At 38.1% G+C, this 27,022-nt stretch overlaps 1 protein-coding gene across 2 annotated transcripts in view; it reads left to right on the plus strand.

Annotated features, from left to right (window-relative positions):
• Nucleotides 1-27,022, plus strand: part of WDR35 (WD repeat domain 35) — a gene marked incomplete at its 5' end in the record, with an annotated part of 64,716 nt that overhangs the window by 29,401 nt on the left and 8,293 nt on the right. For both annotated transcript variants that reach the window (XM_080812692.1, XM_080812693.1), the window contains 10 exons: nucleotides 9,286-9,430; nucleotides 12,304-12,373; nucleotides 13,407-13,460; nucleotides 15,724-15,833; nucleotides 16,317-16,527; nucleotides 21,634-21,714; nucleotides 23,919-24,055; nucleotides 24,368-24,571; nucleotides 25,451-25,597; nucleotides 26,481-26,613. In XM_080812692.1, coding sequence (XP_080668818.1) covers nucleotides 9,286-9,430; nucleotides 12,304-12,373; nucleotides 13,407-13,460; nucleotides 15,724-15,833; nucleotides 16,317-16,527; nucleotides 21,634-21,714; nucleotides 23,919-24,055; nucleotides 24,368-24,571; nucleotides 25,451-25,597; nucleotides 26,481-26,613 — 1,292 coding nt within the window. The remainder of the gene's footprint in view (nucleotides 1-9,285; nucleotides 9,431-12,303; nucleotides 12,374-13,406; nucleotides 13,461-15,723; nucleotides 15,834-16,316; nucleotides 16,528-21,633; nucleotides 21,715-23,918; nucleotides 24,056-24,367; nucleotides 24,572-25,450; nucleotides 25,598-26,480; nucleotides 26,614-27,022) is intronic.

The following is a 27,022-nucleotide window of genomic DNA, read 5'->3' on the forward strand; positions in this document are numbered from 1 at the left end:
TCTCTCTGTCAAATAAATGAAATTTTTTGAAAAAAAAAAGGGGGGTACACAGTAGGAGCTTAATTAAATGTTTTTTAAGAAACAGAACAGAAAGGGGCACCTGGGTGGCTCGGTTGGTTAAGTGTCTGTCTTCAGCTCAGGTCATGATCCCAGGGTCCTGGGATCAAGCCCTGTTTAGGGCTCTTTGCTCAGTGGTGAGCCTGCTTCTCCCACTCCCTCTGCCTTCCATGCTCCCTGCTTGTGCTCTCTCTTTTCCTCTCTCTCTGTCAAATAAATAAATACAATCGTAAAAGAAGAACAGAACAGATGAAAAAAAGTTATATGTTTAGGAGAATATTTTCCAAAATTAGGAAGGGACTTTGGAGAATTTTCTTTTCTAAATTAATGAGGAAATATAAGACGTGAGATCAGAGGGAAGGATACAGGCCCAAACCAAGCAGTAGTAATAGTGGGGACAGGAGGAGGGAATGGGATTTGATTTATATATTCATCAGTTAATGGACATTTGGGCTATTTCTACTTTTTGGCTCTTCAAACAATGCTGTCTGAACATTTGTGTGTGAACTTTTTGTGTGGACATGTGTTTTCATTTCTCTTGGTTATATACCTAGGAGTGGAGTTGTTGGGGCATATGGTAACTCTGTATTTAACATTTGGAGAAACTGCCAAACTATTTTTCGAAGTGGATGCACCACTTTATTTTCCTACCATTTCTGTACATCCTTGGCAGTACTCATTAATGTCTAGCCTTTTGATTCTAGCCATTAAAACAGGAGAGGAGTAGTATCTCATTGTGGTTTTGATTTGCATTTGCTTGATGGCTAATGCTGTTGAACATCTTTTCCTTTGCTTGCTGGCTGTTTGTATATCTTCATTGGAGAAGTGTCTGTTCAGATTTTTTGCCCATTTTTAAAAATTGTTACTATTTTTATTTTTTATTTTTTTATTAACATATAATGTATTATTTGTTTCAGGGGTACAGGTCTGTGATTTATCAGTCTTACACAATTCACAGCACTCACCATAGCACATACCTTCCCCAGTGTCCATCACCCAGCCACCCCATCCCTCCCACCTACCTCCCCTCTGGCATCCCTCAGTTTATTTCCTGATATTAAGAGTCTCTTATGGTTTGTCTCCCTCTCTGGTTTCGTCTTGTTTCATTTTTTCCTCCCTTCCCCTATCATCCTCTGTCTTGTTTCTTAAATTCTTCATATCAGTGAGATCGTATGATAATTGTCTTTCTCTGATTGACTTATTTCCCTTAGCATAATACCCTCTAGTCCCATCCATGTCATTGCAAATGGCAAAATTTTTGATGGCTGCATAATATTCCATTGTATATATACTACATTTTCTTTATCCATTCATTTGTGGATGGACATCTAGGCTCTTTCTATAGTTTGGCTATTGTGGACATTGCTGCTATAAACATTGGGGTGCACGTGCCCCTTTGGATCACTGCATTTGTATCCTTAGGGTAAATACCCAGTAGTGTGATTGCTGGGTTGTTGGGTAGCTCTATTTTCAACTTTTTGAGGAACCTCCATGCTGTTTTCCAGAGTGGCTGCACCAGCTCGCGTTCCCACCAACAGTGGAGGAGGGCTCCCCTTTCTCTGCATCCTCGCCAGCATCTGTCGTTTCCTGACTTGTCAATTTTAGCCATTCTGACTGGTGTGAAGTAGTATCTCATTATGGTTTTGATTTGTATTTCCCTGATGCCCAGTGATGTTGAACACTTCTTCATTTGGAAGTCTTCTTAGAGACAGTCTTCATTTGGATGTCTTCTTAGAGAAATGTCTGTTCATGTCTTCGGTCCATTTCTTTTTTTTTTTTTTTAAAGATAATTGTGTTGGTTTTTTTTTTTTAAGATTTTATTTATTTATTTGACAGACAGATCACAAGTAGGCAGAGAGGCAGGCAGAGAGAGAGGAGGAAGCAGGCTCCCCACGGAGCAGAGAGCTCGATGCGGGGCTCGATCCCAGGATCCTGGGATCAAGACCTGAGCCGAAGGCAGAGATTTTAACCCACCCACCTAGGCGCCCCTTTGGCCCATTTCTTGATTGAATTCTTTGTTCTTTGGATGTTGAGTCTGATAAGTTCTTTATAGATTTTGGATATTAGCCCTTTATCTGAAATGTCATTTGCAAATATCTTTTCCCATTCTGTCAGTTGTCTTTTGGTTTTGTTGACTGCTTTGCTGTGCAAAAGCTTTTTATCTTGATGAAGTCCCAATAGTTCATTTTTGTCCTTGCTTCCCTTGCCATTTTGTCCTTCATTTTGTCTTTGCTTCCCTTGCCTTTGGTGATGTTTCTGGGAAGAAGGTGCTGTGGCTGAGGTCGAAAAGTTTGCTGCCTGTGTTCTCCTCAAATATTTTGATGGATTCCTGTCTCACATTGAGGTCTTTCACCCATTTTGAGTCTATTTTTGTATGTGGTGTAAGGAAATGGTCCAGTTTCATTCTTCTGCATGTGGCTGTCCAGTTTTCCCAACACCATTTGTTGAAGAGACTGCCTTTTTTCCGTTGGACTTTTCTTTCCTGCTTTGTTGAAGAAACTTAGTTGACCATAGAGTTGAGAGTCCATTTATGGGCTCCCTATTCTGCTCCATTGATCTATGTGTCTTGTTTTTGTGCCAGTACCATACTGTTTTGATGATTACAGCTTTGTAGAGCTTGAAGTCTGGAATTGTGACCCCGCCAGCTTTGGTTTTCTTTTTCAACATTCCTTTGGCTATTCAGGGTCTTTTCTTGTTCCATATAAATTTTAGGATTATTTGTCCCATTTCTTTGAAAAAAGTTGATGGTATTTAGATAGGGATTTCATTAAATGTGTAGATTGTTCCAGGTGGCATAGATATTTTCACAATATTTGTTGTTCCAATCCATGAGCATGGAATGTTTCTCCGTTTCTTTGTGTTTTCCTCAATTTCCTTCATGAATACTTTATAGTTTTCTGAGTACAGATTCTTTGCCTCTTTGGTTAGATTTATTCCTAGGTATCTTATGGTTTTGGGTGCAATTGTAAATGGGATTGACTCCTTAATTTCTTTTTCTTCTGTCTTGTTGTTGGTGTATAGAAGTGTAACTGATTTCTGTGCATTGATTTTATATGCTGACACTTTACTGAATTCCTCTATGAGTTCTAGCAGTTTTGGAGTGCAGTCTTTTGGGTTTTCCACAGAGAGTATGATATTCTCTGCAAAGAGTGAGTTCTTTGCCTTCTTGACTTCTTTGCCTTGCCGATTTGGATGCCTTTTATTTTTTTGTTGTTGTTGTCTGATTGCTGAGGCTACTACTTCTAGTACTATGTTGAATAGCAGTGGTGATAGTGGACATCCCTGCCATGTTCCTGACCTTAGCGGAAGAGCTCTCAGTTTTTCCCTATTGAAAATGATATTCACTGTGGGTTTTTCATAGATGGCCTTTATGATACTGAGATATGTACCCTTTATCCCTACACTGTGAAGAGTTTTGATCAAGAAAGGATACTGTACTTTGTCAATTGCTTTTCCAGCATCTATTGAGAGTATCATATGGTTCTTGTTCTTTCTTTTATTAATGTATTATATCACACTGATTTGTGGATGTTGAACCAACCTTGCAACCCAGGAATACATCCCACTTGGTCGTAGTGAATAATCCTTTCAGTGTACTCTTGGATCCTATTGGCTAGTATTTTGGTGAGAGTTTTTGCATCCACGTTCATCAGGGGTATTGGTCTGTAATTCTCCTTTATGGTGGGGTCTTTTTCTGTTTTCGGGATCAAGGTAATGCTGGCCTCATAAAATGAGTTTGGAAGTTTTCCTTCCATTTCTATTTTTTGTAACGGTTTCAGGAGAATAGGTATTAATTCTTCTTTCAATGTTTGGTAGAATTTCCCTGGGAAGCCATCTGGGCCTGGGCTCTTGTTTGTTGGGAGATTTTTGTTTACTGCTTCAATTTCCTTACTGGTATGGGTCTGTCAGGTTTTCTATTTCTTCCTGGCTCAGTTTTGGTAGTTTATAGTCTCTAGGAATGCATCCATTTCTTCCAGATTGTCTAATTTCCTGGTGTATAGTTGCTCATAATATGTTCTTATAATTGTTTGTATTTCTTGGCTGTTGGTTGTGATCTCTCCTCTTTCAGTCATGATTTTATTAATTTAGGTCCTTTCTCTTTCCTTTTTTTGGTAAGTTTGGCCAGAGGTTTATCAATCTTTTTTTTTTTTTCTTAAGATTTTGTTTATTTATTTGACAGAGATCACAAGTAGGCAGAGAGGCAGGCACAGAGAGAGAGAGAGAGGAGGAGGAGGAAGCAGGCTCCCTGCTGAGCAGAGAGCCTGATATGGGGCTCGATCCCAGGACCCTGGGACCATGACCTGAGCCAAAAGCAGAGGCTTTAACCCACTGAGCCACCCAGGCACCCTTATTAATTCTTTCAAAGAACCAGCTCCTGGTTTCGTTGATCTGTTCTTTTGTTCTTTTGGTTTCTATTTCATTGATTTCTGCTTTTATCTTTATTATTTCTCTTTTTCTGCTGGGTTTAGGCTTCATTTGCTGTTTTTTCTCCAGCTCTTTTAGGTAGGGTTAGGTTGCATATTTGAGACCTTTCTTGTTTCTTGAGAAAGGCTTGTATTCCTATATACTTTTCTCTTAGGACCGCCTTTGATGCATCCCAAAGATTTTGAACAGTTGTGTTTTCATTTTCATTTGTTCCCATGAATTTTTAGAATTCTTCTTTAATTTCCTGATTGACCCATTCATTCTTGGTAAGATGCTCTTTAGCCTCCATGTACTTGAGTTCTTTCCAACTTTCCTCTTGTGGTTGAGTTCTAGTTTCAAAACTTTGTGGTCTGAAGATATGCAGGGAATGATCCCAGTCTTTTGGTACTGATTGAAACCTGATTTGTGACCCAGGATGTGATCTATTCTGGAGATTGTTCCATGTGCACTAGAGAAGAATGTGTATTCTGTTGCTTTGGGGTGGAATGTTCTGAATGTATCTATGATGTCCATCTAGTCCAGTTTGTCATTTGAATCCTTTATTTCCTTGTTGATCTTTTGCTTAGGTGGTCTGTCCACTTCAGTGAGGTGGGGTGTTAAAGTCCCCTACTACTATTGTATTATTGTCAATGTGTTTCTTTGATTTTGTTATTAATTGGCTTATATAATTGGCTGCTCCCATGTTAGGGGCATAGATATTTAAAACTGTTAGATCTTCTTGTTGTACAGACTCTTTAAGTATGATATATTATCCTTCCTCATCTCTTATTACAGTCTTTGGCTTACAATCTAATTTATCTGATACAAGGATTGCCACCTCATCTTTCTTTTGATGTCCATTAGCATGGTAAATTGTTTTCTGCCCCCTCACTTTAAATCTGGAGGTGTCTTTTGGTCTAAAATGAGTCTCTTGCAGACAGCATATTGATGGGTCTTGTTTTTTTATCCATTCTGATACCCTTTGTCTTTTGATTGGGCGTTTAGCCCATTTATACTCAGGCTAACTACTGAAAGATAAGAATTTAGTGTCATTATATTGCCTGTAAGGTGACTGTTACTGTGTATTGTCTCTGTTCTTTTTTGGTCTATGTTGCTTTTAGGCTCTCTCTTTGCTTAGAGGACCCCTTTCAATATTTCCTATAGGGCTGATTTGGTGTTTGCGAATTCTTTCAGTTTTTGTTTGTCCTGGAAGCTTTTTTTTTTTTTTTTTAAAGATTTTATTTATTTATTTGTCAGAGAGAGAGAGAGAGAGATAGCGAGCAAGCACAGGCAGACAGAGCAGCAGGCTCCGTGCCGAGCAAGGAGCCCAATGTGGGACTTGATCCCAGGACGCTGGGATCATGACCTGAGGCGAAGGCAGCCGCTTAACAAACTGAGCCACCCAGGCGTCCCTGTCCTGGAAGCTTTTTATCTCTCCTTCTATTTTCAATGACAGCCTAGCTGAGTATAGTATTCTTGGCTGCATATTTTTCTCGTTTAGTGCTCTGAATATATCATGCCAGTCCTTTCTGGTCTTCCAGTTCTCTGTGGACAGGTCTGCTCCCAGTCTAATATTTCTACTGTTGTGGGTTACAGACCTCTTGTCCCCAGTTGCTTTCAGGATTTTCTCTTTGTCTCTGAGACTTGTTAGGTTTACAATTAGATGATGGGTTGTTGACCTATTTTATTGTTTTTGAGGGGGGTTCTCTGTGCCTCCTGGATTTTGATGCCTTTTTCCTTCCCCAAATTAGGGACGTTCTCTTCTATAATTTGGTCCAGTATACCTTCTGCGCCCCCCCCCCCACCTCTTTTTCTGGGATCCCAATTATTCTTTTTTTTTTTTTTTTTAACATATAATGTATTATTAGCCCCAGGGGTACAGGTCTGTGAATCGCCAGGTTTACACTTCACAACACTCACGATGGCACATACCTTCCCCAATGTCCATAAAAGGATCCCAGTTATTCTAATACTCTTTCATCTTACAGTATCACTTATCTCTTGAATTCTCCCCTTGTGATCCAGTAGTTGTTTATGTCTGTTTTTCTCAGGTTCTTTATTCTCCATCATTTGGTCTTCTATATCAGTAATTCTCTCTTCTGCCTCATTTGTCCTAGCAGTAAGAGCCTCCATTTTTTGTTGCGCCTCATTAATAGCTTTTTTGATTTCAACTTGGTTAATTTTAGTTCTTTTATTTCTCCAGAAAGGGATTCTCTAGTATTTTCTATGCATTTTTCAAGCCCAGCTAGCATTTTTATAATCATCATTCTGAACTCTAGTTCTGACATCTTATTTATGTCCCTATTGATTAGGTCCCTAGCAGTTGGTACTGCCTCTTTTTCTTTCTTTTTTTTTTTTTTTTTTGAGATGAGTTTTTCCACTTTGTCATTTTGTCCAGAGAAGAATAGGTGAATGAGAGAACAAAATGCTAAAAGGGTAACAATAACCCCAGAAAAATATACACTAAACAAATCAGAAGAGACCCAAAACCAGGGGGAAAAGAAAGTAAAAAAAATGTATGATCAAGCTGGTGAATAGAACAGAGCCACACACTTGATTTTGGGTGTATTTTGGTCTGTTAGAAGAAAGTGCCTCCTAAAATTTTAAAGAAAGAAAAACATATGTATATATATACACACACAAAAATAAGGATAAACACAGTGAATGGATGGAATGTGACTGTGAAGATGAAAATTAAAAAAGATTCTAAAAAAGAAATTGATAAGAAGTTGGTTGAAAAAAGAAAGGAAAAGACATTTAAAAAAAAAAAAGACAGAGAGAGAATATGATCAGGCAGGATACTAGCACAAAGCCAGACACTAGATTTAGGGTATATTTTGGTCTGTTAGAAGAAACTGTATCCCAAAATTTTAAGGAAAGAAAAACATACATATACAAAAAATGAGATTAAGTACAATGAAGGGATAGAATATGAGTATAAAAATGAAAATTAAAAAAGATTTTTAAAAAGGCGTTAAGATGTTGGTTAAAATAGGAAAGAGGATAAATTAAAAAAAAATTAAAAAAGAAAAAAATAAAGAAAATTTTAAAAATTTAACTTTGGAAGACTGAAGAATCAGGGGGAAAAAAGCCATGAATTCTCTGTGCTGTATTTTCCTAGCGCTGGAGTTTTGATGTTCTCATTGGTCAGTATCCTTGGTCTTGACTGGATGTTCTTGCTGATCTTCTGGGGGAGGGGCCCGTTGCTGTGATTCTCAAGTTTCTGCCCGAGGCGAATTGCACCACTCTTGTCAGGGGGCCATGCTAAGTAATCTGCTTTGGAGGAGGGTAATGAGGGTGGTGGCCTCCCAATATCCGGCCCATAGGAGCTGAGAGCTCAGGGCCCACTCCTCAGTGTGCCTTCAGAGAAAAGCAGTCAATCCCTCCCATCTCCCTGGTCTCCGGCCACACTTGTGCTCACTTGGGCTGTGACCGAGCATTTCTATTCTGGCGCACGGCCCTGTTTGGAGTGTCCAAACCCAGCAGATTCCTGCAGCGCGCTCCCGCACTGTTCTTCCTGGTGGAGGAAGGGAGGAGTCTCCCCAGATCTGCCACTTGTGGGGTCCCTGCTCAAAGAGCAGTGGCCTATGCCTTGGATCATGGTTTATGGCAACCCCTAGCTGAGAGCCCACCCCTTGGCTCCGTCTTTGCAGCCACCTTTCCTGCTCCAATACCGGGGAGCTCTGCCACACTCAGACACCCCCAGTCTTTCTGTGACCTCTGAGGGTCCTGAGATCACACTGTCCCAGCGAGGGCTCCACCCCCCGCTTAGCCACTGGAGTGATGTCCCTCCACCGAGCAGCCTTCTAAAAGTTCTGATTTCATGCTCCACTGCTCTCTTACTTGCCTGGAGCCAGCTGATGGAGGCTTCTTCCCCTGGCGGTCTATCTTCTGGAATATTGCCTCGGATTCACTTCTCTGCACTTCCTGCTTTCCAGAAAGTGTCGCTTTTCTGTTCATAGAATTGCTGCTATTCTTTTCTTTGATCTCCTGTTGAGTTTGTAGGTGTTCAGAATAGTTTGATAACTATCTAGCTGAATTCCTGGGATCAGACAAAATTAGGTCTTCTACTCCTCTGCCATCTTGCTCCTTTTTTTTTTTTTTTGCCCATTTTTTTAATTGGGCTATTTATCTTTTTATTATTGAATTGTAAGAGCTCTTTACATAGTCTAGAAACAATTCCTTATCACATATACGATTTATAAATATTTTCTTCTATGGGTTATCTTTTCACTTCTTTGATGGTGTCCTTTGAAGCACAAATGTTGGGGTGCTTGGGTGGCTCAGTCGGTTAAGCGTCTGCCTTCTGCTCAGGTCATGATCTCAGGGCCCTGGAATTGAGCCCCCTGTTGGGTTTCCTTCTCAGCAGGGACCCTGCTTCTCCCTTGCCCACTGCTCATGCTTTCTCTCACTATCTTTCTCTGTCTCAAATAAATAAAATCTTGAAAAAAAATCTTTTGAAGCACAAATGTTTTTAATTTGATGAAGTCCAGTTTATCTCCTTTTTGTTTCATTGCTTGTGCTTTTAGTGTCATATCTAAGGAACTCTTGTCTAATCTACCGTCACAAATATTATTCCTAATTTATTTTTCCCCTCGGACTTCTGTAGTTTTAGCTCTTACATTTAGATCTTTGATCCATTTTGATGTAATGTTTTTGTATAGTTCTACAAGCTTTTGATTCTTTTTTGATTTCAGAGACTGTGTGTGAGGTATATTGTCTGAAATGAGGGGTTGAACGCAGTGCTCACTCAATTCCTTTGCAGCACAAACATTCTGTGTTTCTGTGTAACTAACTTAATTGTCTTAATGCTCTTTTTAATAGTACCATTATTTGTTGCAATGACCAAAACCCATGTGATAGCAGCTTCGAAAGAAGCATTTTATACCTGGCAGTATCGTGTGGCAAAGAAGCTCACAGCATTGGAAATTAATCAGATCACGCGGTCTCGAAAAGAAGGGAGAGAAAGGTACATATTTTGATGCATGGTTTTTAGTAGCTCAACCATATCACATTTAAATCAGACATAGTTAATTATAAATTGTCATGCTTGAGAATTGTAAATTGTTTTGGTTACTAAAAATAATATTTTTCCATTTCAAAACCTTTCAAATTATTTGTTTAAATTTATCAAAATAAATGAGAGGTAGCATGGTGTAATAAAAGACAGCCCTTGGAGATAAAGAGTGGAAATCTGTGTTTTTATAAGGAAATAGCTATTTTCACTCATTTACTCTTACCATATTAGGATAAACCATAAATATGATTATTCAGTTGAATATCTAACCAAAGCTTCATTCTTATGAGTTAGCTGTATGGGTCTTTCCAGAAGGGTGGGGGTGATTCTAGTATCAATCTCCATAGGAGAGGCAGGTTCTTAGGGAGGAAGTCTTCAGGTGGGGCAAAGTGGTCACTTGGCTTCTTTCTCTTGCCCTGGATTCAAGGGGGGCTGGGGCTAAGTGATAGAGGGGGCTCTACCACATGGAGAAGTTAGGAGCTAGGATGGGGGGAATTCCCTTTAGTAAGTTTCAAGGTACAGATGCATTTACTGTGTTTTGTCGGTTATATTGTCTCTGTGGGTGATACTCTTTTTGCCCTTTTGTTGTTACCCTAAGCCTTTAAATAAAGCATTTTGTTGACTGTTCTAAGCTAATAATTCTTAATCAGGGCGTAGGCCTGTGTTGGTGGGAGTGGGCAGCAGGGGTCGTGTCAGATCATCTTCCCTCACACATGCTTGAGATCTTAATGCCATCTTCCCTTCCCTTTAAGACTCACTCTTATACTAAGATAGGAGAAATGTCCCCAGTAAATATTTTAGATATGTGAATTCATGTGGAAGCAAAACAAACAAACTAAAAAACCCCAAACAAAACAAAATAAAAAAAAAAATTTTGAGGGGCACCTGGGTGGCTCAGATGGTTATGTGTCTGACTCTTGATTACGGCTTAGGTCATGATCTCAGGGTTGGGAGATTGAGGTCCTGCATCTGGCTCTGTGTTGGGCATGGAGCCAGTTAAATTCTCTCTCTGTCTCCCACCCTCCTGCCTCTCCCCCGTTCTCCCTCTCTAAACAAAACATAAAACCCCCAGAACAGTTGAAAAATACTGTATCTTGCTTTCTCAGTAGTTCTGAAAGTCTAACTAGAAAGAATCTTTGGCCTCTTTCCAGGAGAGCATGTGACAGTGGTAGCAATAATAAGTAAGAGAACCACAGTCTGCTGGGAGATCTTAGGATAAAGTTGGAACTGAAAAGTCTAGCTTCTTCATAGAGTAAGTAGAGTAAGTTCCTCTGAGAGCCAGCTAAAGATATTCTGGTTTTGAGATGGCAGCATCTCCCTTTCTTTCTATCTGGGATACACTTACAGGTTCTAATGACTGGGCAGGTTCTCTCTGGGCCTCAATTTCCTCATCTGTAAAATATGGTGGATGATGGTAAGAAAAGCCATCATTGATTGAATACTTCTAATGTGCTAGATACTACAGTAAGCCTAGTCAGTACTCTTATTAATCCTGTTTCAGAGAGGAAACTAAGACACAGGAGCTTAAATTATTTGCCAAAGGTCACCAGCTGATAAGTAGAAATGGGACATAGATCTGGTTGATCTGGTTGATCTAGCTTGATCTGTCTCTGAAACACTAAGATTGGCCTTTCTTGTAGTACTCTACTTGTTTTAAGAGATGGAAGGTGGTCACATGATCTCCTGGGAGACCTCCTATTCTGACCTTTGACTTTTATTTTGTGATAACTAAGTAGAAGTAGTAGCTGGATATACTTAATAGCAATGTATTACGATACAGAATCCTGGCACCTCTAAATTTATTTTCTTTTTTTAAATATATTTTCTTTCTGCATTTAATACATTTCTATTTAACATTTGATCTCATTATACTGACAAAAGGATAATTACGATTTCAATTTAACAGTGATGAAATTTCATGATATTTTAAAACCAGAAAATGGCTTAATTTTGTTGTGACTATAATCCATCTATGATTTCTTGATCGGGCTCTGTGCATATGGTGCTTTACAAACATCATTTTATTTATGCCTCTTAAAAAACCCTGCAAAGGTTGCCCTTATTCTCCACATGGAGAAATTGAGGCTTAGAGGCTTGTCCAGGGCCTCATAGCTACTCTATGATGTATCTTTCCTATTCACCATCATTCGTTTTAATATTTTCCCAGCAAACATACAACACATGACAGTGTGTCACACTGTGCTAGGCACTGGAGGAGATACAGTCTTTGCCTCCTCAGCTAGTGGGAGAGACAAGTAAAGTGGAGATGCTATGGTGTGAATAGTATTATATTGAAGGTATTGAAGGTATCAGATGGGGACAGTCCAAAAGTAGTGCATCCTCACAACACAGGGAACATAAGAATGATTATTTCAGAACTAAAATTCCATTAATTAGAGCTTCCCAAATACTTTTAAGATTTACCTTTATTAAGCACATTGGCAGAAGGGAAATTATGGAGAAATGACAGAGAAACTTAGTGTATTGAAGTTATTTCTGAGGGATGTTCATTTGCAGAGTAAGGTAAAATAATCTGTTGGGGCTTAATGAAATTCATTGGAAATATGTGATTCAATGTCCAAATATGTTTTTGGCATAACTTTCAGGAACATATCATTTGCATAACTAGTAAACACCTGGCAGGTAGTTTTTACCTTTATGGGATCGAGCTGTGTCAAGAACTCTTTAAAATAATCAGGACGTTTATATGTTATGTAATAGTATTCATTGGTGTCATCCAGTCCTTTAATTGTTCTAGAGATTGTGAAATGGCATAACCTGTACTTAGACCATCTTTGAAATGATCACCTTTTATTTGCCCCCAGAATTTATCATGTTGATGATACTCCTTCTGGATCAGTGGATGGGGTGCTTGATTATAGTAAAGCAATTCAGGTAGGTGATTGCAGCAAATGTCGATATCTGTAAGTTTTGAAATACTGTAACTTTATTTTGACATCTGAGAAATAATTTTTTTTTTTTTACTGAATAGCATGTTACTCTAGTAATTCTTTAAAAAAGTCTATTCTGAAAACTTTTTTTCTCAGCCTTTTTTCCCCTCGATTTTTAAAACCATTTTTGAAATATTAATAGGCTCTCGGGAGGTTGCACAGATAGCACATAGAACCTTTTTACCCCGCTTCCCTTAGTGGTGACATCTTCTGTAACTGTGGGATAGTATCAAAGACAGGAAATTGCTATTGGTAATGATACTCTTAACTGGACTCCCACCCGATTCCTTACTCAGTTTCACTAGTTTTGACATGTACATGTATGCGTGTAGTTTTATGTAATCTCACCATCGGGAAAGGACTTGCCTCATTCTAGTTCTCCATTTTTGCACTTGCTCTCCACCCTGTCCCTGCCCCCCGACAACCATTTCTGTTTCTGTCTCTAGTTTTGTCATTCTGAGAATTTTTCAAATGAAGAGAATCATATAACACGTAACCTTTTGAAATTGACTTTTTCGCACTAAGCATATAAGCCCTTGAGATCCATCCAGGCTGTTGCCGTGCTGTGCTACTACTTCCCCTTCCTCATTCTGGCATGAGCTGTCTGTCCTTCCACCATCTGTACTTTTATGTCTGAGCTCAGGGTTTTGCCTCTCTGTGCTTTTCTGTGTATGTGAGATTTTCCTTCCTGTCGCTCTCGTAATTCCTGAGCACATCTCCACTTGTGTCATACTGTACTGTAATAAGGTGTCGGGCTCGCTGTCTTCCCCAGGAGGCTTTTGAGGAATCCCTGAAGGGAAAGATTTTATCTGAGTGTCTCCAGTGCTTAGTTCAGTGTCTAGCACATAGTAGGTGCTCATTAAGTAAATGTTAAGTCAATAAATATATTGGAGAATTTTTCTTGGTGAATTGCCTACTACCTTATGCCAGATTAGTCATTCAATAAATATTTGTTAAAGAATAACGATTTATTTTAGGGTACCCGGGATCCGATTTGTGCCATAACTGCATCTGATAAGACACTCATCGTGGTAAGTTTGAAGCAAACTGATTTTATGAATAATAATTGTTTAAATTATAAAAATAGATTCAAGTAATATGTTTCAGATTTGAATATCATCTTGTGGGCACCTAGCTTACTAAGTCCAACATAAGAAGTAAGAAAGTTTTAAAGATTGCCTCACAAATTGTTAAGCATTTGCAAAAATAGCTGTCTTTAAAATCAGTAGAATAGTGGCCCGCTGGGGAGAGTTTGACACTGGGTTGAAGGAGCCACACAAGGGTTGGTAGGTGCGGGATGGATTGGACCGTGGTAGCAGGTCTTCGAAAGCTCCCTCCTCTCTGTGTCCTTCTGTTTTGTGTTAGAGAAGGGTTTTGGCTCAGCTACTTTCATAAAATGTAAAATGAAGAGGTAGTGTGTTTGCTAACCAGTAAAGTGAAGAAGTCTAGGTCAAAGTTTTCAAATAAAATCACTGTTACAGTGTCTTTTCTTGAGCTCTAACATTTGAAAATATTAATTTTAGAACTAAATGTTTACTTTACTTTAGTAATGCTAGTGGAGTCCTTGAATTTGAATTATGTAATCAGAGCCTTAATAGTGTGTATTTAGTTACATTCTTTAGCCATTAGATAATTTTGTGGGGGACAAAGTCCTAAGAAGGTAGTATTTGTTTTTCTTCATCAGGATTTTTATAGCAGTTTGTCTTATAGAGCCTCTTCTTTTCTTTTTAGATTTTTTTGTTGTATGGCAGGTTTTTGTTGTTATTTTTTTTAAGATTTTATTTATTTATTTGACAGACAGAGATCACAAGTAGGCAGAGAGGCAGGCAGAGAGAGAGGAAGGGAAACAGGCTCCCCACTGAGCAGAGAGCCTGAAGCGGGGCTCGATCCCAGGACCCTGAGATCATGACCTGAGCTGAAGGCAGAGGCTTTAACCCACTGAGCCACCCAGGCGCCCCTTTTGTTGTTATTGTTGTGTAGCTGTGTTTCTGACATTTGCAGAAATAAGTAACATGCAACTCATATTAATCACAAAAACGGACATAATTCCTAAATGACAGAGTCTACCTAAAGAAACATACTCAGATAGTTTAATACCAGCCAGAAGTTTAATGGAGAAAATATCTTCTGCACTTTAAACTTCTTTTCACCATTGAAATGTAGAAGGTCTTAGAACGATTACTTTTTCAAACCTTTGAAACCACAGGACCCCTCTTTTCAAAAACAAGATTTTATTTCATTCTCCAATATGGTAAATCTTCTGAAACCCATACTGCCCTTCTATACATTAAAAAAATCCCCCTCCCCCTTCCAGCCTTTCTGATTGGCCCCTCTTGAGAATCATGCTGCAAAAACAGTGCCACTCTGATTAAAATGGGGAGCGGGAAAGATTGGCTGAGTGGGGCCCTCTGCTTTGTCCTATTGTCATGGCCAGGGGCACAGAAGGGTTTGAAAACCACAGTTCTCTCTTGATTATTACACCAACTGTTGATCTGTTAAGGCTTGCACAGAATTGCTTAGTAATTTATACTGTTTTTTTTTTTTTTTGAGATTTTATTTATTTATTTATTTGCAATAGAGAAAGAGCATGAACCAGAGGATGGAGGGAGAGGGAGAAGCAGACTTCCCACTGAACAGGGAACCCAGCGCAGGTCTCGATCCCAGGATCCTGGAATCATGACCTGAACCGAAGGCAGACATTAAACCGATTGAGCCTCCCAGGCGGCCCTATATTTTATTTTTAGACCCATTTAAATTAATACTCATTGTATCATTGCATTCTGATCATCTCCCTTTGCCACTAACTAGTATCAGATAGGTGGCTATAGATGAAAAATACAGACTTTCTTTCAATAACATCTGTTTCATATGGTGATCTTATATGATTTTATATATGGCTTTCCATATATATGAAATTTAATTCAATAAGTGCTTTATATTTTAGCTTTTCATGTACCCTGCATATTAACCTAGACAACAAATGTAAATAACCCTTGTTATTTCTTTCTTGTGATATAAGCATTTATGTATTATGGAACAGCTAGGTTTCTGACTTCTTTCTTGAATGCTACATGAAAAAAAATTAGATCGCCTTCAGCCACTTTGAAAGGGTTTTGATTAAATTAGAAGATACATATGTAATCAGTAATGTGATTTCACATAAGAATTGGGATTTAGTTATGCCACCATCACTTTGGTTTTGGAAACAAATGTATGAACATATAGAGAGATCTGTATTTGTAACTTAATTTCATTATGTAAATATGCTTTAATAATCAAAAATAATTTCCATAGGGTCGTGAATCTGGCACCATTCAGAGATATAGTCTTCCCAATGTTGGTTTAATTCAAAAATATTCCCTTAATTGTCGAGCCTGCCAGTTATCCTTGAGCTGCAACTCTAGGTAAGTGTGAAAATTCTCCTCATACAGTTGTTGGGTTTAGAAGTTATCAACTAGGATTGTTGGATTTATATAAAAATACAAAGATGTGTGTTTGTTTTAAACTTGTCTTATAGTGCATGTGATTTTACTATACTATATTTATATTTCAATAGTTGTATTTATCATACTTTGTTTAGATGTTTTTCTTTAATTGGGCAAAATATAGAAATTCTGGTGTAATACTTTTAAATTGTTTGCATGTCAGTGGCTTTAATTCCCTTGGATATTTTTTCCTCACAAGGAAACAAAATGGAGAGTAGTCCAAGTCTTCTATCAAATTTATAAAAATTTGTTTAAAACCAGTTATTTCTTTAGAGCCATTTCTGCCTTCTTCCCAGATTCAGATGAACTGATTTTTGCAGAACAGTAATGGGTAATTATATTTGTGATTTCTGATCATCATTTTACAATTTTGTTTCCCTTCTCCAATGCCATTATTTGTAGTCGTCTGGCTATCATAGACGTCTCAGGCATTCTAACTTTCTTTGACTTGGATGCTCGGGTAACAGACAGCACGGGACAGCAAGTCATTGGCGAGTTGCTAAAACTGGAGCGGAAAGATGTCTGGGATATGAAGTGGGCCAAAGACAATCCGGATTTGTTTGCGATGATGGAGAAGACAAGAATGTATGTTTTCAGAAACTTGGATCCTGAGGTAAAACACAAGAAAGGAGCGTTAGCAGTACATAAATAATAAGCCAGATACCGAAACTGATTTCCCTTTTGTTTCCTTAAGAGGTTTGTTGGTGTTGGTTGCATGACTTTCTGAAAATAAATAGAAACATCTCTGTGGAATTGTAACGTGTTTGGTCTTAAGTGGGAATAATACTTATTCTTTAAATATGCTCTGCTTTCTCTGAAAAGCACTTCCTAAGCATTTATCTGTTCTTTTTAAAAGATGGAGCCATGGGTCTCTAATATATAGTCTTTATTTTTTCCTTGTCAGAGTTAGGGAAGAAAAGAAAATCAGTAGTAACATTACCAAAATTGCTTAAAACAACCTAACCAAAGAAATGTGGTTTTGAAATGTCTTTGTGCTTTTCTTCTCTTTTGCCTCTCTGTCCACCTGAATTTGTGCTGCCTTGGTCTTATTTATATTCATAACCGCTCTCTCAACCACGAATCCTGGCCTTTTTCACCCTGATAATCTTATGAATATGCAAGTGTGGAGTGATTAAACTGCCCTGTCTGGAGTATCAGGAAGCCCCTTGCTCACTAATTTTTAAGTTATTTTTGGATTTTCTACGTGCAGCTCACATCAGCTAATTTTTAAGCTTGGAATTTTCCTGTCACTTGGTCTGCTCTGCATCAGCTGTTAGCGTTCATGTTTAGGAAATTCAGAATAACTTGCTTGGTAGCCTAATCAAAGCATCATTGAAATAAACCTTTTATATAATTTTTGAATAATTAATGGATTTTCAGTGTGGAATTTTCTCTATGCTTGCTGTACCCAACAGAAGTAAATAATGAGATAAGTTGATAAATGCTGTATGTCATTAATTGATGTGTGGATTTAAGTTTGATTTTTGGAAAGAAATTGCATGCTTGGGCCCCTGAGGTGCCAAAGATCTTCTAGAGTAATTTATTTAGTGGTAAACTATTTGTCCCTTTAATATCCTAAATTATTTTCACATTTCCCCATTTTGGCTCTACTCACGATCTTTGGGTTGGGAAATGACCTGATACAGATTGCTCCCAAAGGCTTTGTTAAAGCTTTTAAGAGCCCTAAGGATCTTTGTAAGTTTTAGTCCCTGAGTATGGTTTAAAGGAAAGGCATTCGGGGCTGTTGCATTTAACCTGTAAGCAGGGGCTTCTGTCAAGGATCCAAGGGAAATTTGATGCTTGCCACAAAACAAGTGTGAAAATTTGACAGGTAACCACAGGATTACCCCGAGGAAGGGAGAGGAATACTTTTTGAATGTTGGGGTCCTTTTTCTATCGTGGGCCCCGTGTGTACTAAGTCAGAAATCATATGCCCGGACAAGTAGAGTGTTACGCCTGGCTTTCACAATGTGCGTGTAGCACACATGCTGAGTCTAGCACCAGGGGAAAAGATATCTTGGCCTCGTGCAAAGTGATTCTTAGTTTTAACTGATCGGCTTTTTTTTTTTTTTTCTTTCTTTTTGAGTTTGTTTTCTGGCTTGGCGAGTAGTTCAGTTTCTGTTGGATTTAGAGCTAGATGTATTTCTTTCAACCTTACCACTGACGGGATTTCTTTGTAAATCCTGCTGTTCTTTCATTCATGAGGACACTCGCTGGCTGTGATGCCTGCTCGGTTGGATACTGTGCTGTTCATTTCTGTAGCTGCTTATTGACTGATCACGTCAGGACACACTCTTCAAAACCGAATTTACTGGGGCTGCTTTAGTTATTCTTTTGTTATTCAGGAGATAGGCTATCATTTGACAGATAATAGTTAATGTATTTTTATCCATTTGAGTGTTATTATGAATTCTAGATTCATACTTTTAAGTTATAGAGTTTTCTTTAGATTATATGCGAAAAAGAGCCATTTGTATGTGAAGTTGTAATTCACTGATAAAGCATATTTTCTTTGAGAATTTGGAAATGAGCATTTGATATTGATATTCCCTGCTTGATCATTTTTATCTCCAGTGATCCTCTCAAGGTACTAATTCAGCTTTTCTAGTCTTTTTCTTGAATCTTCCCTCTCACTGACGCTGTTTCATATTCATATTCCTTTCATTTCTCATATTTTTGTCACTCACCCTCTCGTTTTTACACACTTCTTTACCAAGCAAGGGGTTTCCAAACTTTTGTATGTATACCTTCATATGTGCATAATTATTTATTTGGAAATTATATACATGATCTACTATTTAATACAAGTATATTATGAATCACATCCCTGAAATAGAAATTTTAAAAGGCTGAGAAAAAAAATAACAGGAAGTAAACTGTATTTTAAAATGTCCTGGTGTTATGGTTCATGCTACCCTTAGCTAGTTTCTCAAGCATAATGTACTCTTTAATAGAGTGTGGAATTATTAACTTAGGGTAGGTCCCATGTTTTATAGTCTTGTTGATAATTTCCATCTTTAACCAACTTTTCGTCAGACCTGCTTAGACTGTCATTGTTTTCACTTTGTAATGTGTGGCTAACCCTGGAATCTGTGCGAGGGGTGAGGGAGGTGACTGTTCTGCCTCGTCTCGTTTGCTTGTCCTTGCACTATCGGAATTCCGCTAACCCACGGATTCTTTGTGGGAGGATTTTTAAACCACATGTCCAATTTATGAGGGTTAGCTCAAAATGAGAAACTATAATCCCTAAATCCACTTAGCTAGGTATGTACAAACTTCAGTGTGTCACAATGTGCTAGGATTGAGGGAATAAGCACTTCCAGGGTACCTGTTATACTTTACATGTTATGAGCACTTCTGACTTATGTACTGAATAAGAGGACGTAATATAGTATAGATTAGTGAAGCTTTAAATACTTTCTTGATAAAAATAAATTTCTTGCACACTGCCTAGGGGTGTGTCCTGCCTTTGTCAGCCACTGGTCTAAAACTTCATATTTAGTTGAAATGTGGGTGGATATCTAGTGAATTTTGGAAAATAAAGAGAATTAGTTGAGATCAAGCAGAAGTCGACTTTTTAAAAAAGATTTTATGTATTTATTTATTTGACAGAGACAGAGCACAAGTAGGCAGAGCAGCAAGCAGAGGGAGAGGGAGAAGCAGGCTCTCTGCTGAGCAGGGAGCCCAACATGAGGCTGAGATCATGACCTGAGCCAAAGGCAGCTGCTTAACTGACTGAGCCACCCAGGTGCCCCAGAAGACTTTTTTAAAATCTGAATTACACAAATATTTGCAGATTTACTTACATGCCAATAGATTATTTTGGAAACTCTTAGTTTTTTTTTTTTTTTCCTCCTCCTTCCTGTATTTTCTTCCTTTCTCTTTATTTTTGGTATTACTTTTTATCCACACATCATCTTTTATGACTTTATTTTTTGGCTACCTTGCTTTGTTTTTTCATATAGCCAAATATAAAACAATTTTTTAGGTATGTTTGGATACACACGTAGTATCAAAATAATCCAGGTGTACAAAAGGCCTTTATAATTTATGAGAAATATGTCATTATATTCTTTTTTTTAAAAGATTTTTATTTATTTATTTATTTATTTGAGAGAGAATGACAGTGAGAGAGCGTGAGAGGGGGAAGGTCAGAGGGAGAAGCAGACTCCCTGCAGAGCAGGGAGCCCAATGCAGGACTCGATTCCAGGACTCTGGGATCATGATCTGAGCTGAAGGTAGTCGCTTAACTAATTGAGCCACCCAGGTGCCCATATTCTTTCTTTTTGAATTAAATTTTGTTCTGATTCTCTCTGTGTGTTCATTGCTTATAAAGACATATTATTTGCCTTTACATAGTACAGTTTTTTTCAGAAATAAAGGTTTTTTATAAAAATTTCTCATATAATCAACAAGTTTTACTTTCCTTTCTTTCTTTCTTCTTCTTTTTTTTTTTTTTTTTGAGAGAGAGAGTGAGCATAAGCAGGGAGAAGGGTTAGAGGGAGAGGGAGAGGCAGCTGTCCATTGAGCAGGGAGCCTGATGTGGGGCTCAATCCCAGGACCCTAAGATCATGACGGAAGCATATGCCTAACTGACTGAATCACCCAGGCGCCCTAACAATTTTTACTTTTTAAAAGAAAATAATCACTTTAAGACTTAATAAACACATGGAGTGTGTATGCAAGAGCCTTATTTTTAAACTTTGACATACTAAAACTAGATTTTTACCTGTAATTTCTGTTTTTTTAGTATCTTCCTATTATAATTTTTGTAGTTTCTACATATAAAGAACTAAGTTTCAGAGTTATAAATCGATATGTTATTTCCTTTGGATTTTGCTTACTTTCTGTTTCATGATATAGATACACACATACATTTTTTTAAAAATTGCATTCTAGTATTATTTCCATTACTAGGTATTATCTTATCCTTTCTTGGAGATAGTAAGTATATTGAGATTTTTTTTTTTTTGTTTACCTAATATTTATACCTACTTTTTCTATTGTGATTTAGGGCAGCTACTTTACATTGTAATAAGCATTTACTACACCTTTTTTCTATAAGCCTGTATAACAGTAGAATAAGAGACTTGTGTAACAGACTTGTGTATTTACATATTGGCAAATCAAGTCTTCTTATATAGAAAATCTATCAGGAATGCTCTCTGGCTAGTGTTACAGAGGATGGACTTTTCTGTATGGTACAAGATTTCTTTGATATATGCGCTTACATACAAATACAGTGTTTGTCAGTTTTATTAAGAATTAAATTTAATGTTGCATTGCATAAATAATAATTATCTTGTGGTATTGGGCACTTTTGGATTGAGAAAAATTGGACTGATATTAGCTGCTATTAGGGAATTAATATTGATTATAAGGTATAATAATAGTAATGTGGCCATGTAAAGAGCATCTTTTTTTTTTTTTTAAGAACATCTTTATCTTTTAGAGATATGTACTGAAATATTTAGGAGTGAAAATGTCATGATGTCTATAAATTTACTTGATTTACTTTAAAATACTTCAGCCCAAAAATTGATTAAAGCATATTTAGCAGATTGTTAATAATTATTTAGATGATGGACATATGGGTGTTAATGACATTCTTTCTACTTTTCTGTTGGTTTGAAAACATTGGTAATAAAATATAAAATCATATATTAAAGGAAGGAAAATTTTGTACAATTTAACATAACATTTGTTTTTATCTTTAAAGGAGCCCATTCAGACTTCTGGATATATTTGTAACTTCGAGGATTTAGAAATTAAATCTGTTCTTTTGGATGAGATAATGAAGGTAATTCTTAAAAAGAACAGTATATCTGTTGCTAGCTTGGCTGGGATTTCCTTTTTCACCAGACAGTGTAGTGTCCCTGTTAGGAATGTGGATTGACTCTCTTCTGTCAGTTGCTCCACTTTTAGACGGGTTCCTTCACCTTTTTGAGCTTCATTTTCCTTTCTTGTTTACAAGCCTCATTTTTTTTGCCTCTATAAAATGTGAAAATAATAGTACCTATCTTCCAGGATTGTTATTGTATAAGGTAATGTGTAAAAAGCACTCACCACAGTGCTAGGATCATGAGCTCAAATAATGGTAGCTAGTTGTTGTTGTCATTGTTTTTATATTATCAACAGAGGAACTGAAGAAATATTTGACAATTTAGTGTTTTGTAGTTCTAGGATACTTCCGTAGCTTTTTGTTTGCAGGGCCGCTATCCTATTTTTTTTCAGGCTTTATAAAATAATCCATTTCTGATTCCAGGTACCGTTTTGAACCTCTACTTTGGCCTTCACTGACCATCTTTTGAGAATTTCTTTCTTTAAGACTATATTGAAAAGAGTTTTACCTTCATTTTGTGTGAAGCATTTACTTTGCATTATGCGAAAGGCATTTACTACCATGCCTCGTAGATATTACATAGACCTCACTTTTAGACCTCACTCTTTGTGGGTAAAATGATTTGCCAAAAGTTCATCTGTTCATTGACTCAGGAAATGCTTACTGGCAGTCTGCAAGATGCAGTTCCTGGCCTCAAGTAGAGGGACTGGGGAGATAGACAAGAAATTCAGCAACCAGACAAGGCATGGGGGTTCTGTAGTCTTTTTGGCAGTTGTATCCCTTCAGAGGTCTGCAGCGAGAGAGCCCTGGGTCAGTTCTGAGTCGGAGTGATGTGAGTAGCACAACCGGGTGTTGTCCTAAATGTTTGATATGTGTTATCTCTTCTAATCCTCACAACTCCAAGGAAGTAAGTTTGATTATTATCTTCATTTGTTTGATGAAGAATGTGAGGCTTGGAGAGATAGACTAATTTGCCAATGACACCCAGTTAGCAGTAGACGGAGACATGATTTGACTCCAAGTCGTCTAGCTTCAAAGCTGGTGTGTGTATTGGTAGCACTGGCAGAGATCAAGAAGGGGAGCGGTCATGGGGGAGGTTGGCTCCGGTTGTAAGAGGCCTTGTGTGCCTTCTGTGGAGTTTGGACTACATCCTGGAGTCACTGGGGGCATAAAACAGGAGAGTGACATGATTAGGTTTCTATTTGGGGAAGATGGCCTTGGCTTCCTGGGTGGGCACGGGAGGAGGGGGCACTATAACACGTTTTAGAAATAGTTGTCACATAGCCAGTGAGCAGTGGCATTGGGATTTAAGCTTAGGTCTGTTTGAATCCAAACCTCATGCTCTTTCCATACTGCTTTCTGTCTTGTGCCAGGGATTTCCCGGAGAACTTTTTAGCTTCTGAATGCAATGGTTTAGTTGCAGGGTGAGGAGGGGCACACGCAGCTCAGTTCTGGGAACCATTGCGGTTTTTTCTAATTTTCTCGCATGTTTCACTTTTTCTTTTCTTGGAATATGTAGGATATTGGTGAGTTCATTATAACTGTTTGCCCACTAGCTAGCTCTTTCCTGCAAGGCTGACCTTCAAAAAAAATTTTTTTTGGAGGGGCCAGCTTGCAAAATTAAGAAAAGGAAAGAGGTGAGGAAAACTAACCCTTTTTCTTTTATTTGTTTATCTGGTGCCCAGCAGCACAGGGAGCAACAGTTTCATTGCTCCTGGCAAGGAAAGAGTAGATTAAGGAGTGAGGAGTGAGGGGGCTCTGGGTAGAGGCCCTGGCACTCGTGTTTTCTGCTCTGATGGAAACCACAGGACTTTGGGCGAGAAGAGGATAGTGGTTCCTGGGAACATGACATTTAAGCGAGGGAAACGAGGCTGCATAATTGTAAGACACCCCTTCTTCCCCCACTGCCTTTTCCCCGTGGGCAGCCTCAGAGCCGCAGGAGGAACTTCACTTGTGGGTTGTGGGTGTTTTCCAGACAACTTGAAAGACCCACACACTGGAATAGCTTTTCTTCCCATTGTGGTTTACAAGGTGGTGCAGTTGTGTGTGTGTGTGTGTGTGTGTGTGTGTGTGTGTGTGTGTGTCTGTTTTACTGTAAAAAAAAGAAACACATGCTCTAAAGGCAGCCATTTGACTTTCTTTCTTCTCATGTTTACTTTTAGAATCCCGAACATCCAAACAAGGATTATATCATTAACTTTGAGATTCGGTCCTTGCGAGATAGTCGAGCATTGATCGAGAAGGTTGGAATTGAAGATGCATCTCAGTTCATAGAGGACAATCCACACCCCCGACTTTGGTATTTAAAAATAAAAAATCTTCCTAAATGACTGGTGTATGCTTTTAAAACCTCAGCTCTATTGTCCCCCACTCTTGTAGTAGCCTTCGTGGGGGTAGACGCCCATTCCTGCTCTTGTGTTTAAAATACAGAAATTCACTTCAGATGTGGAAGTACTCAAAATGAGCACAATATTAAGTGAAACATGTATAAATGTGTTCATGGCTTCCCACTGTGTTTGACGGGAAACAATAGGGATAGTAATTGAATTCTAGTTCAAGACCTGTTTATCGGTGATCGCAATAAGCTTTTCTGTTTCGTTTTGTAATGAAGGCGCCTACTGGCCGAAGCAGCTCTTCAGAAACTGGATTTGCACACTGCAGAGCAAGCATTTGTGCGCTGCAAAGATTACCAAGGCATCAAGTTCGTGAAGCGTCTGGGCAACCTGCAGAGTGAGTCCATGAAGCAGGCGGAAGTTGCCGCCTACTTCGGCAGGTTTGAAGAGGCTGAAAGAATGTATCTTGATATGGACAGAAGGTAAGTCAGGAAGGTACAGGCACCCTGAATGCTTCGGCGTTCGTGATCTTCTTGTGCAAGTGAGGAAGGTCCCGTAGACTAAAAGCATCATACCATTTCTTTGGAAAATAATTTCGGTTTGGATGACTGGCTGGGGATTCCACAAGCCCCACATTAATTTACATTTTGTAATTTGGAGGCTGTTTTCTTTCCTGTTTTTACATATATTAATGACTGACCATGGATTTTTTTTCATTTGGTAGGAAAGACACAAGTAGTTTTTCATTTGGTAGGAAAACACAAGACTACAGAGACTGGGGGCTTTTATCCTTTATTATACAGCCCAATAGGTGGGTTTTCTTTTTTCGTTTAGGCCTTTATTTAAGTTTCTGTTGTCAAGGAGCATGAAATAAAAATGAATGGTACTTAGGGATTGGTTTTTATTCCTATGTTTATTTTAGACTTACATAAGATAACGTATGAATTTCATTTCAGCTGTAAACATTACGTCTAATGTTTATTAATATTATTTGTATTTCCAGGAGATCCCTAATACAGCACAAGCCCTGAAAAGAAAGATAAAACCAAATGTGTTTATATGTGTGGTTTTTAAATAAGCCTCATTATGTCTACGAAATTGATGAAAAGAAATGATTAGTATTTAAATCATTATTTTGCTAGGAAATTGGAATTCTAGGAAAATACAGGCAGGAAATCATGTCCTTTACCCTATTTCAGGTTTCCCCTATTGCTTCTTTCCTGGTTAAGTTTCTAAAGTGTTTGGCGACGTACATTGTCTGTCAGTTCACTGCTGTGTATTCTGTTTCTTGGCATTGAACCTGGCACGTGGTGGGCAGTTGATAAATTATTTGTCAAATGAATAGATGTTGTCATTTGTAGAGATCTTGCTATTGGCCTTCGGCTGAAATTGGGAGATTGGTTTAGAGTACTCCAGCTCCTGAAAACTGGATCTGGTGATGCAGATGACAGTCTTCTAGAACAAGCCCACAACGCCATCGGAGACTACTTTGCTGATCGACAAAAATGGTAGGTAACCTCTGGGGACCACCTTCTCCATTCATGCGGCACTTAATATGCGGCACTTAATTCTCCATTCATGCGGCACTTAATGCTGCCTGAGTAATTCCCTGTGACACGATGCTGGGGAAATTGAAGGCCGTCCTCCCAGAACCTAAAATTCAAACAGCTTTAGATCCACACTGAGGAGCAAGAGATCCTTTGCAGTTTCCATACTCACAAAATGTGCCTAGCTTCAGGCAACTTTCTACTGTTTAGGACCACAGTGTGCATTTCAGAGACATTATATGATTTACTTCTGAAAAAGGTGTAAGGGGCACCTGGGTGGCTCAGTGGGTTAAATCCTCTGCCTTCGGCTCAGGTCATGATCCCAGAGTTCTGGGATCAATTCCCATATCAGCCTCTCTGCTCAGCAGGAAGCCTGCTTCTTTCTCTCTCTGCCTGCCTCTCTGCCTATTTGTGATCTCTGTCTATCAAATAATAAATAAAATCTTTAAAAAATAAATAAAATAAAATTTAGAAAAAGGTATAAAAACATTTTATATTTGGTTGTTTTATTGTAGATTATTTTCAGAAATCATTGACTTTTATTCTGAAAATTTCATTTTGATCAATATGCTTATTTACGTCAGTGTTTGGAAGTAAACCTGTATATCAAATTACAGCAGTATTTCTTAAGAATATCCAAAGGATGTTGCAGCTAAAATATGCTTCACAGTTGTTAGACTTTTTTCCCCTGCAAGTTATATGCTTCAAAGACATACTATAACTGAAAGTGGTCACTAGAGTAATACTAATAATTCTAATGAAGGAACATTTTTGGTGAAAATGTTTATTTACCAGGAGATTCACATTAGTTTTAAAAGTTTTTGCTTTTTAAAATTTTCTGTAGGTTGAATGCCGTACAATATTATGTACAAGGCCAGAACCAGGAACGTCTAGCTGAATGTTATTATATGTTGGAAGATTATGAAGGATTGGAGAATCTTGCCAGTTCACTTCCAGAAAACCACAAGTTGCTTCCAGTGGGTATTACAAATTGTAGTTTTTAGAGTTGTTAGGTTATTTTTTAAGGTTTTTATGTTGCAGTCAGGAAATATCCCCTGCCACAAAGAAAATTTAAAATGAATCTATAATCTTATAGTTTCTTAGATGTGGAATGATACTTTTAATTGTTCAAATAATATGTCAGTATTACAGAATGCTTGAAAATGGAGGGAAAATTAGTCATAGTCCCACTGCTTTAACATGTTCACAATATTCTCTAGTCTTACCAGTTTTATAAAATTGCTTTTAAAGTTAACTGAACAATGGAGGGCAAGTATGCATGGAGCACTGGGTGTGGTGCATAGACAATTAATTCTGGAACACTGAAAAGAAATAAAATTTAAAAAAAAAGTAAAGTTAGCTGAACACATGAAATATTTCCAGCAA

Source organism: Martes martes, assembly GCF_963455335.1.
Source record: "Martes martes genome assembly, chromosome: 9".
In the NCBI taxonomy this organism is placed as follows: Eukaryota; Metazoa; Chordata; class Mammalia; order Carnivora; family Mustelidae; genus Martes; species Martes martes.